Source organism: Chrysochloris asiatica, unplaced genomic scaffold (assembly GCF_000296735.1).
Source record: "Chrysochloris asiatica unplaced genomic scaffold, ChrAsi1.0 scaffold00083, whole genome shotgun sequence".
Taxonomy (NCBI): domain Eukaryota; kingdom Metazoa; phylum Chordata; class Mammalia; order Afrosoricida; family Chrysochloridae; genus Chrysochloris; species Chrysochloris asiatica.
Genome location: NW_006408601.1, coordinates 9,686,506 through 9,698,776, shown reverse-complemented (window position 1 = coordinate 9,698,776; position 12,271 = coordinate 9,686,506). Strand labels below are relative to the sequence as shown.

Below are 12,271 nucleotides of genomic sequence, written 5' to 3'. Positions count from 1 at the left end.
TTTCTACTCCCGTAAAGATTTACACCCTCGGAAACCCTGTACAGGGTCGCTATGGGTCGGAACTGACTCGACGGCACTTAACAACAACAACAACAATGATATCATCCCAGCCTTTATTAGTGGCTACTAAGGCTAGAGCTTTAAAAGCCATACCAAAATCACTAATTATGAGACACAAGTTAGCTGTGATAAAATCTTTTGAAAAAAGTCACTTGATCTCTAAAGCACATTGTGCTATAAAATTACACTACAGAAACATGCAAAATGTTAGGGATGATGCTCAGATATAGAAAGCACCAAATCCCAGTATAACAGACAGTTGATTTATGTACTCTGAGAACTTATATACCACCCCTCCCCCATTTTACATTATTCATTTTCAAAGGGACACTACCAAGAAAAGAACAGCAAAGGTAAAAGAATATGCATAAAGGTACACTTCTCTCCCCCTCATTCATTCTTGCACTACACCATAAGCAAAGCAAGGCATCCCCAGAATCCTTGGAGAAAAGGAAAGAGATGGGAACATGAAAAATGACCAACCACCTGGTGGGAGCTCTAAATGGCAAAAAACCAAGAAAGAATCCCCTTTTCCACTTCCAGGGTGATTGGACTTGACCAACTCTAAGAGCACATCACACCCTTAAGCTGGGCTTGGGCCTGGGCCCTAATGCCCAAGTGGTAAAACTATCCCTTATTGTTGTTGTTATGTGCCGTGGAGTCAGTTTCGACCCATAGCGACCCTGTACAGGGTTTCCGAGGCTGTAAATCTTTATATGGGAGCAGAACACCTTATCTTTCTCCCGCGGAGCAGCTGGTAGTTTCGAACTGCTGACCTTAAGGTTCACAGCCCAATTCGTAACCACTACGCTACCTTAGATGAGATTTTTAAACTATGGGCTGCCATTCCTTAGTAGGTGTTGAAAGCAGTTAACTGTGCTGTGACCAGGAACGAGAGATAAAATAAGTCAAATAAAAAGTGACATGTAAAGGACATAATAGAAGTATTGTTTTCTAAAACTTTTGTTTCATACATGTTTGGGAGAGCAAAGTAAATTTATTTCTATTAAGGATCACTTCAAAAAAGTATGAATTAAAAAAAAAAAAAGCATGAGAACCACTGCCTTAGATAACACTACTGCCATTTAGCTACTGCTGAGAAGCCACATTTCCCCCACCATTGCTCCACTAGGGCCATCTTTGTATCCAGAAAATTGACAAATGAACCATCTGACCCGGACGAGAACCTCCAAGCAATCACACACACTTTATGGGTCCAAGACAAATAATAACTCATTCTACTGCTCCCCTCCTACAAGTAATAAATACTGGGCACCGTCTGTTTCCATAGTGTGCTCTGAGATTACTTTCAGAAAGGAGGAGATTTTCAATATTAATATCTTCAAATGAACACAGATTTGAGTTACATTCCCCGGCTCTCCTCCTATAGCTACATTCCTAGCAATGGCATTACTTGTTTTTAAAGGCAGAGTGAGTGTGCATCTAAGTTTAAGCTGAAAGGATATGAGGAAAGAATAAGACGAACCAAGTCATAAATATCCAAAAAATGGAACTCAGTAGAAAGACTGTTGGTAAGTAAACAAGGCTCTTATACCCCACCAACAACCTAGAAGGAAAAGGATAAACATGAGGTATTAGTGAAAACCAGTATGATTCAGATCAATTTTACTTCTAATTTCCCCCAAGTAATAATAGTAATAGTAACAATAGCTTTCACTCACTGTATCTACTAGGCGCCACTCTTCATGTGGTAATGGAGCTCTGCCGGTTCCATCAACCCCATTTAACACACGAGGAAACTGAAGAACAATGACGCTAAAGAAGTGTATGCTCCAGTTCTTACAACTAGCTTACACATTATTCCATTTCTAATAATGCAATATATGTTTTAATGAATTCTTTGCATTTCTATTCAGGTGTATTGTATTTATATGTTTTTAATATATTTCCAAATACTCCAAAATGCAAAAACTTAAATACTTGGAAATTCAACTTCATATTTAACAAACTCTCTTCTAGCCACTAGTATACAAGGGGGCTCCCAAGAGTTTGTGGAAAAAAGGAATAAGGGAATTTTTCCATGGACTTTCTGAAGACCCCTTGTATTTATAAAACATACAGACACACGAAGTTTTAAGCACATTTATCCTGTAAAACATACAGACACACAAAATTTTAAGTACTTTTATCCTGCAACCACCTTGAGAAGTAGAGCCTCTATAATGAAAAGATAGGTCAAGTTTCAAAAGTGTCACAAGTCATCACAACACTAAAACCAACACTATGTAATAAGCAACTTGAAGTCCACATATAACTTAATAAAAATGTTTCATATTATAGTTTCTTTTGTATTAGTTTCAATAAAGTCAGCATACATATGAACATATTTTAATATTTATACCAGGAATGGTGGTTGCTGGCTTCAAGATTAACAGCAAGTTCTCACCAGGGAGGTGATGTTTTCACTGAGGTCTCAATGATGTAATGACTCCAAATACACAAAACTTAGGTGTCAGAACACATTAGACAAAGACACAAGCAAAAGGCCAAAGTCCCAGGTGGGACTAGTAGGATGGGCTCCAGAAGCAGAAAGGTGGTGGTGTGGCGTGAAGGCAAGAGAGGGAAAGATGAAGTCAGAGGGTAAAGGAGTGAATCACCACCATGCTACAGCAATGTGGAGTGCGCCTGTGTTTTATTCCAAGTGCGATGAAAAGCAATTGACCTGTATGGTACCTCCCTCTGCTTTGTAAGACCAAAAATGGTATTTTTTTTGGGGGGTGGGGTGGGGGGAGGGCACTTGGAATTAATTAGCCAGAGGACATGATTGCATTTACAAGAATTTGATTTGTAAACTGCAGTCCCAATTTACAAATTGAGTGTTTAACACAATGTCTGTCTTGCCCAAAGCCCTTCTCTGAGGGTGGCCTTGTGGTCATCCATCTTCTGACATAGAAAAACCACTGCCACTGCAACTATTTCAAAGTTTAACGACTCGATATAAAGTTTCTGAGACCGTAAATCGTTACAGAAGCAGACAGCCTCATCTTTCTTCCACAATGTAGCTGGTGGGTTTGAACCGCCAATCTTGAGATTAACAGTCCAATGTTTATCCCTCAGTGACACAAGGGAAATGGGCATCAAATCAGAGGTAACCAAAGCAGTAAGCTTGGCCTGAAAAAATAAACTTGAAAACTTTGAAACAACAGAAAAGCAAGTAGAGAGCATCAAGGAGCGGACAGAAACTGATTTGTTTTAAAAGACTATCCAGGTTGCTAAGTGGGGATGGATTGCAGGGTTCTAAGAGTCAAGTCGGGAAACCAGTTAGGAATCATGGTCCAGAGTGAGAGTTGTGGAGCTGGAGAGAAGCCAATCAAATGACAATAAACTGTAGAGGGAGAAGAGGAAGGACTTGGTGGTGGATAGGAAATGGGAAGTGAGGAAAGAGAAGAATCAAGGAGGATGCTTCTCGTCTTGCATGAGGAACTGAATGCCATTTTACTTAGGAAGGTGGAGAAACTTGGGTGTGAGGGATGACTATGAAGTATTAATTATGTGTGAGCCATTGTTTTAAATATTTTACATATATTAAAACATTCAATCATGAGGAAGACATTATCATAATTACTATTCGTATTTTACAGATGAAGAAATCAAGGCACTGAGACGTAAAGCAAACCTGTTCAAGTTCATACAACTAGATGGTGAAATTTGACTTGAACACAGGCAGTCTAAATTTGACTCTTAAACAGTAATTATATTTAATTAAGTAAAGGTATTTTCCTAAAAATGGGATCATACTACAATTACAACTTTGTAACATCCCACATTTAATTAGGTTGTTTTCATGAAAAAACATTAATTAAAAAACAAAAATTACTAGCTTACACTGGATTTGGAAAAGGAAAATAGAAAAAAAATAAAATAAAAACTCTAAAATTTCTAGAAAATGGGCAAAAATGCTGAGATGTGAAATGGTGTAAAAAATCTTCTATTTTCACCAAAATTACCAAATCAAAAAGTCACTGAGAATATTTTCCCCTAATTATCATTTCAAAGAAATTACTGGATTGACCGATTTGTTTTCAATCAAACCATATGGTGTGAAAACCCTTCTCTCCCACCAGTCTTAAAGGTTTTGCATTGTGGTGACATTCCACATGCATAAAAATCTGTGATTCCCACTAATCAACACTAGGAATACACAATGAAATGGGAAACACAGTAACATGCCTTGTAAAGACTAATAATATACGCACCTTGGAAATAAAGATGTCAGGAAAAACAGTATTACTAGAAGACTTCCTTTTAAAAGCCAAGAATCTGAATTGAAGTCCAATATGTATCCAACAGCCCACACGGTAACCAGAGAAAACATGAGCAGCAGGAAGAGCTATTAAGAAATCAGAATTTTAGAACTTTTGGGATTTTTATCCTAAAATGTAGAATAATAATTAGTTCAACAGAAGAACTACTTCCTAAGTATATAGTAACAATTAGTACAACAGGGAACATAAGAATTTTTCTTCAAAATTGCTCATCAATAAATCTGAAGTTTGAGAAAGTATGTATCTCAGATATAATCTTTAAAAAACCCTACATTTTATAAACTGTTGTTTAAACACATTGTTTTGCTTTTCTCCCCTTAAACAAATTGTGGTTCTTTTATAAAAGTGCTGGTGAAAGCTGATATTTTTTTAAACTATTTCTTTCAAACAGCATTATATATCAGAAGGAGTAAGCAAGCTAAAGGGACCATGCAAAAATTAATGTAGCTAAGATTGAACAATAGGACAAGAGTTCCAACTTGAGCACTGCAGGGTACCATGCCACAGACAGGAAATACAGAAAGTTAGAAGGAACACACTTGCAGAAGAGGTGAGTTTAGCTTGGGCATGTATAATTTTAAATATCCAGGAGATAATTAGAAAAACAAGTCTGTCCCTCAGGGAAAAATCTGGGGTTGATCAATACAGGTTCATGTTGCTTAATGTTCACAATACAGTCTCTGAAATAGGATGTTATATGATTCTGATGCTGTGCAAATACCATATTAAAGCCTATGAGACTGTTCTGTAAACCTGCACTTAATTCACAGTAAAGTTTAAAAATACAAGAACAAAAAAACCTTACGGGAGCCCACTTCCAGTCATCTTCATATCACTGCTGCTTCCACGGCAATGGGGGCAGTGGGAGTGGAGTGAGCCCAGCTCCACCTGCTGTACCACCCACTCTCTGAGCAACAGGAGCAGCCACAACGCACAGCGTCCTTCACCAGCCCAACACACAAAGCCCACAAAGGGCCCAGAACCATGTCCTTTGCTTCATCTGCCTGTATCCCAACTGTCTCTAGTGCTGCAAGAGTCTGGGTTTGGAAAACCATTGTTCTTGTTGTTAAGTGCCGTGGAGTTGGTTCCATAGTGACCCTATATAGGGTTTCCTAAGAGCAGCTGGTTGGTGTGAACTACTGACCTTGTGATCTAGTGCTTATCCTATAGCACCAAGCTATTAAGGGGGATTAATAAACAAAAGGAGCTCTGGTTGCGCAGTTTGAAACTATCAGCTGTTCCACGGGAGAAAGATGAGGCATTCTGCTCCCGTAAAGATTTACAGCCTCGGAAACCCTGTACAAGGTCGCTATGAGTCAGAACTGACTCCACGGCATATAACCACCACCACCACTAAACAAAAGGAAAGCTACTTTTCCTTTAAAAAAAAAAAAACATATATATATATATGTAACACCATGGAGATATATGCAGTCAGAAATTAAACTGCCCACATCTATATGTTGTTGTTGTTGCTGTTATGTGCTGTGGAGTCGGTTCCGACTCATAGCAACCTGCACAGGGTTTCCTAGGCTGTTAATCTTTATGGGAGCAGAACGCCTCATCTTTCTCCCACTGAGCAGCTGGTAGTTTCAAACTGCTGATCTTGCTGTTCGCAGCCCAATTCGTAACCACTAAGCTGTCAGAGCTCCTTACATCTATCTGAGGAGGCTCCAAAGAATATGTGGAAAAATTCCAGTTTCTTTTAATTTCATTTTTCCATGAACTTTCTGAAGCTCCCTCATATATGGGAGGTAAGGCCGCAACATACCAAGGACAGCCTGCAGATATAGAAAGGCAGAATCTTGGTCAATATAGTCATTTAGAGAAAAAGATAAGCTAAAGAACCACAGGTATCCAAGAAAGACTAAACAGAAGGAACAGAGCGGTAAGATAAAAATGAGGAAATGTAAAGGTTTCAGAGAAGCCAATGGAAGAGTTTTCAGAAGGGAGTTGTTCTTGATGTCAAATGCCACACGAAGGCCAAAGACTACACCATGCTACTGAGTCAGGCTTATTCTCAGACAGTTTATAGAATGAAACTTATAGGAGTCAACAGTCTGACCACCTGCATAAAGGGCAGGTTATCATATTTGGGCAATGCATTCCCTTAATCATAACATACATGAAACAAACCAGTTCTTTGGAATAGCAATGAGGAAAATCTAGTTTGCCCTATCTTCTTCAGTGTTTGCTTCTTTCTTTAAGCCACATTCTGGGGATAGACGACTCTAAATTATAACAAATCTTTAAAATGCTTCTGATTTTGATGTGTATGATGACACAAAATGAGCAAATTCAGATTGAAAAGGTAAATTGAGAATCTACAAACAACATAATCTCACAACCAAAATAAGAATGAAATATAGATTTCAAAAGTCTAATCTCAGATATAATACTCTTGTAAATGAGTAACATTATTCACTGAACAAATATGTGAGGGCAAACGATCTACCAGGCCCTATTCTAGGCATTTAGAACACAACTTAAGGTCTTCCAATTATGGTACTTACAGTAGGAAAGATAGACAAATAAATTTAGTAGGTGAATTTTATAGTGTATAAAAAGTTGGATCCCACAGAGCCTGGAAAGTCAAGGTAACAACTTTGGCTTTTATGCTGGATGAAATGGAGAGATACAGGATTTGACTTACACTTTAAAACGATTCACTTGACTACTGTGTTGAGACTAGACTGGGTGTTGAGAGGGGTCAGAGAGATCTATCAGGAGGCAAATGCAGTAACCCAGATGAGAAAGTGGTGGCTGGACCCAAATGGTAGAGTGATGAGAAGTGGTCAGGTTCTCACAGATATTGAAGGCACAGCCTGCCAACAAGACTTTCTGGTGGGCTGATGTGGGGTGTGGTTGACAAGGCAAAGATGACTGGAAAGCTGCAGCTACCACTTACCCCTAAGGAGGAGCTCAGGGGTTCAGTTTTGAATACGCTATGTTGGAAATGTTCATTAGACACTGAAGTGGCTGAATCAAGTAGGGAGTTGAGCAAAAGAGCCTGTAAAAGTCTGGACTAGAGAGATAAATGTTGACGTGTCAACATATAGACGGTACTTAAAGTCAAAGGAACTACATGCCATCACCAACGGAGTGAGTAGATAGAAAAGAGATTCAAGTACAAAGCTGTAGGCCATCCGAACAATAAGAAGAGGTAGGGAGAAGTAGAGAAATTGGCAAAGGAGACAGAGGAGTAACTTACTTCTTTCTCTCCCTCAATATACCTAATGCAAAATAGGTATAGTACACATGACCTCTGCATAGAAATTTGACATGTTAATTTAGAACCATTCCAAAAGTATAATAATGAATTCTTATTAGATAACAGGATAATATCATCATATTTGACAACACCAAAAACACTGAAATCAATCCAACATCTCATTTTAACAATCTGTATTGTACTCACCACTATGACTTAGATTTTGCTAGCCATTCATGACAACAGGCTGAACTTTCTAATGTTTCCTATTATCCAGTGCACTATAAATGGCTAAAGTTTAAAAAAATGAATCAAATTTGAGCTCCACTTTTCAAATAAAATTCCTGATAATCTGATTTTAAAAAGTGGCATTATATATAAGTATCCTCCACATTTGAAAAATTTGCTTTACTCCCCTTTGCTTTTGCAAAAGACCTACATTAGCACCAGTATTTGTTACAGAAAGAAATCCCAAATGAATTTTCAGCAACCCTTCAGGTCTAGAATAGAACTCACTCAAGTGGCACAATATTCAGCCAGGCAGTAGATAGGTATACAGAGAGGACAACACTAGTAAGGTATGCTTGCCATGGAATGGTCAACCATTTAAGATCAGAAGGACAACAGTTACCTAAGGACAAAGTTCAGAAGGGATAGGAAGAAGGGTGGAGCGGAAATAAGCACCACAGGGATAAAGTCAGAAATTACTGTTTCATGGAAGGGATTACAATCACTGAGATGAAATGAAGTGTAGATTTCATTAATGTAAAACTGATAATCTTCTCTATAAATCACTTGTCACAACAAAAAATTTCAACAACAACAAAAAAAGGCAAAACATGAAACAAGTGTTGAGCTTTTGTTTAGCAGTGACCCATTAAAGGGGCAGTGCTGGTTGGTGCCAAGCTCCTTCCCTGGATCAACACTCAGCATCTCAGCACCAAGCGGTCATAGCTCTGAGCTGTGACCATGAAAACTATGAAAACTATATGCTACTGTGATTTTAGGTTTTCTGTGTTGTTTGGTACAACCTGATAGGTTACTTTTTGAGTCCGAGACTGCTTAGAACTTTTTTTCATGTAAGTTAATGGTAATTGCTTTTTCACTTTGTCACTTCAGTTTAGAAAGGTTTCACAGGAATGCTCTACTTTCAGGTAACAGAGGAAACCATACCTAAAGTCTGCAACATTACATTGCTAAAGTCTAACCCCTCATGCTTTTTACAAAATATTTTGAATACTACTGTTTTTCTTTGGGAAAATTGAAAGACAAAAAATTCAGTGACCAACAGGCTTAGAATGTAGTTGTTGTTAAGTGCCACTGAGTCAATTCCGACCCATAGCGACCCTAATTAGGGTTTCTGAGGAGCAGCTGGTGAGCTTGAACTGCCGACCTTGCAGTTCAAACAGCTTTGCAGTCTGGTGCATTAACCCACAGTGCCATACTGGGACTCCACATCTGTAAAATTCCTTAGATAATAAATTTTTTTTTCTTTTTTCTTACCTAAGAATCTAAACCATTTACTGAATAAATAAATGTGGAAGTACCCCATAATATTCTGAGAGCCATGCAGCTGAGGACCAATAATAAACAGCCAATGAAAGCATCACATGTCCAACTTTATGGAGCAGGACACGTGGGAAAGATAACATCAGCAGGTATAATGAAACACTAAGCCAACTCTTCCCAAGGGCACCGCCGGAGGAGGCCTGCTGCGTTCTCTCAAGCCTGAGTTCCCAGGGAGGATATGACAGGGCTGAGGGCGTTCCCAAGCAAGGAAACTATGGTGATCATTGCCATAGGAGCTCTGGCCACCATCTTCCTGGCCTCCTTTGCAGCCTTGGTGGCGGTATTGCCCAGGTTGGAGACCTGCTGTAGTGTTAGGGTTCCAAGTCCATTGTGACATCATAGACTGAGCTCTCTGAGTTAGAACTGGATGATGTCATTATCACCAACCCTTACATTGAGGCCACTCTGGAGAACCAAGATTGGAATGAAGATACCTCATGTCTCACGTCCCACTGTATTGCCACTTTGAAGAACTGTCACACTCTGACAGAAAAACCTACTGCCATGACAATAAGCTCAGGAGCCAAGATGAAGACTTCAGCCACTGACAGCAGCATCACTGTGGTGGCCAAGCAGATCAGCCCCAGAGTAGATGATGTGGTGAAAACAATGGACCCTCCTCCACTGGACGGAAACTCCCGGATGCAAAAACAACTGCCCTGCTCCTGTCAGCCAGGGGCCTGGATTGGATTTGCCAGTCACTTCCAGTGCTAAGGAACCCTTAGAAGTCCCATGAGCAGCAGCTCTGGCCTCTGAGTCAGATAAGGACCTCTCAGTCCCAAAAAGAGCAGTTATTCATTTTCATGCCTGCTGGCCAGCCCGAAGCTCTCCCTGGGGGCCTTAGCTGAGCCTCCCAGTGTTCCTGGTAGACTTAGTTGTTCTCCACTGCTCTAGAGTACAGCTGTGTGTGCATGGAAAATCAGGGCAGCACTGTGAGTTGGTGCCTCTTTTGCAATTGCGAGAGGTAGCTGAAGAGTGATAGTCAGGGGAGATTACATTCACCATCAGCACAGCAGGTAGGAGAAAACAGAACCGTCAGCATTATGTAACTCACCTAGTCTTTTCAGAAAAATTGAGCTAATATTTGAGAATCAAGGGGTTTCATATTAAAATCAAAATGTCAGGCTTCTCTTGAACAATCAAACTGCAGATGCTTACTCTCATCTGCAGTTTGAACTAAACAGGAGTTGCCTCCTTTGACAAGACTTGTACTGTATCACATACTCTGTATTATCTGCCTTGTCCTTGAAGCAACTGAGTTCCTCCTCCACTTTCCAGCTTCAGATAGTGGTTATGAATTGGATCGCTAACCTCAGGGTCAGCAGTTCAAAACTACCAGCTATTCCGTGTAAGAAAGATGAGGTTTTCTGCTCCCATAAAGATTTACAGCCTCAGAAATCCTGTACAAGGTCACTGTAAATTGGAACCGACTCCACAGCATATAACAACAACAACTGTAAACGTCATTATTTCCTTAGCCACTATGCCTGCAATTTGAATTGGGCTGCAAACCTTAAGGCCAGCAGTTCGAAACTACCAGCCGCTCCGAGGGAGAAAGATGAGGCGTTCTGCTCCCGTAAAGATTTACAGCCTCGGAAACCCCGTACAGGGTGGCTATGGGTCAGAACCGACTCGACGGCACTTCACAACAACCACCACCAGGAGTTCTGGTGTGGTGCTATGGGTTAATGCGCCAGACTGCAAAGCTGTTTGAACTGCAAGGTCGGCAGTTCAAGGTCACCAGCTGTTCCTCGGAAATCCTATACAGGGTCGTTATGGGTTGGAATCAATTCAACAGCACTTAACAACAACAACAACAACAAACCACTAGGTGGATAGTAAACCTACACTTAAGTTTTCCTCAAATGTGTGGTTAGTGAGTCAAATCAAATGCCTGAGAACCAAATGGAAGAAGAAAGCCTAGGGACCCCAAGAATGGTTTGTATTTAGAGACCCCTTCAGACCACAAGTGAACATACCACCATAAAGTACTTTCCACATTAGCAATGGCATGCATTAAGGATGTCTTCCCCTTTCTTCTGTTTTATAAATACTGAAAGTTGATGGGCCCTTCTATGACTAGATCTTTGGGGAACCCAAGGACCTGTTTCTCATTGCATGTTGTTGTTAGATGTCATTGAGTTGATTCCGACTCACAGCAACCTTATGTGCACACCCTAACAAAACAGTGCCTGAAGCATCCTCACGATCATGGCTAAGCTCAAGCCCAATGCTGCTATCACTGTGCCAATCCATCTTGTTGGGGGGTTTCCTTTTTTTTTTCACTGACCTTACAGTTTACCTAGCATGATATCCTTCCCCACTGGGTCGCTCCTGATAATATGTCCGAAGCATGAGAGGGTGAAGTCTCACCATCCTGTCTTCCAAGAAGAATTCTGGTTGTACTGGGAAAGTCTGAGGCACCTTGTTTCTCAGGTTCTCAGAGACAATCTTGTGGGAGAAGGCCTTGGCTTGAGGACTGCCCTGGTTCACCTTATATGCTGCTGAGTATGTTTGCTGGTGTGGCACTGTATGACAAGTACTGGACTGGGAACCATGAGGGTGGAAGTTCAAATCAACCAGTGGCTCCTTGGAAACCCTATCCAGGGTCCCTATGAGTTGGAACCAAGGCAACAACAAAGAAGTATATTTAGAGCTGCCTATCTCTTCCCATTTCATTTTCTTTGCCCTAACTCAAGGCAACAAATCTCAGCCTGATTCTAGGAAACCAGGAGCTAGAATCCCAAATCCAAGATTGGGGCCTTGCCTGTCTTTTATTTGGACACGATTCAGTCTCTCCTGGTAAAGAGACCGATTCTAACAATCAGCACAATGAACCCCAAATTCCACCTGGGGAGAGAGAAACAAGCTCAACTCACACAGACTAAAGGATGGGGGAATCCTGATGGCAGCAGCCCTTTCCTGCCTGTCCCACCAATCCTGAGAGCACAAACACTGGACTGTGAACCACAAGTCTGAGCCCACTAGACACTCTGAGGTTTTAAAAGATAAGGCTTTTTGCTCTCACAAAGATTTACAGTCTTGCAAACCTTATACGGGGTCACTATGATGTGGATCTGCTTGATGGTACTTTAACAAAAGGAGTCCTGGTGTGGCACTGTAGAATAAGCACTGAACTGCTAAC

General features: G+C 40.5%; 1 protein-coding gene across 1 annotated transcript in view; it reads right to left on the bottom strand.

Annotated features, from left to right (window-relative positions):
* Positions 1-12,271, bottom strand: part of ZDHHC13 (zinc finger, DHHC-type containing 13) — a 67,883-nt gene that overhangs the window by 28,116 nt on the left and 27,496 nt on the right. The window contains exons 9-10 of the mRNA XM_006865811.1: positions 4,278-4,411; positions 1,527-1,627 (exon numbers count right to left, since the gene is read on the bottom strand). Of these exons, the coding sequence (XP_006865873.1) occupies positions 1,527-1,627; positions 4,278-4,411 (235 nt within the window). The remainder of the gene's footprint in view (positions 1-1,526; positions 1,628-4,277; positions 4,412-12,271) is intronic.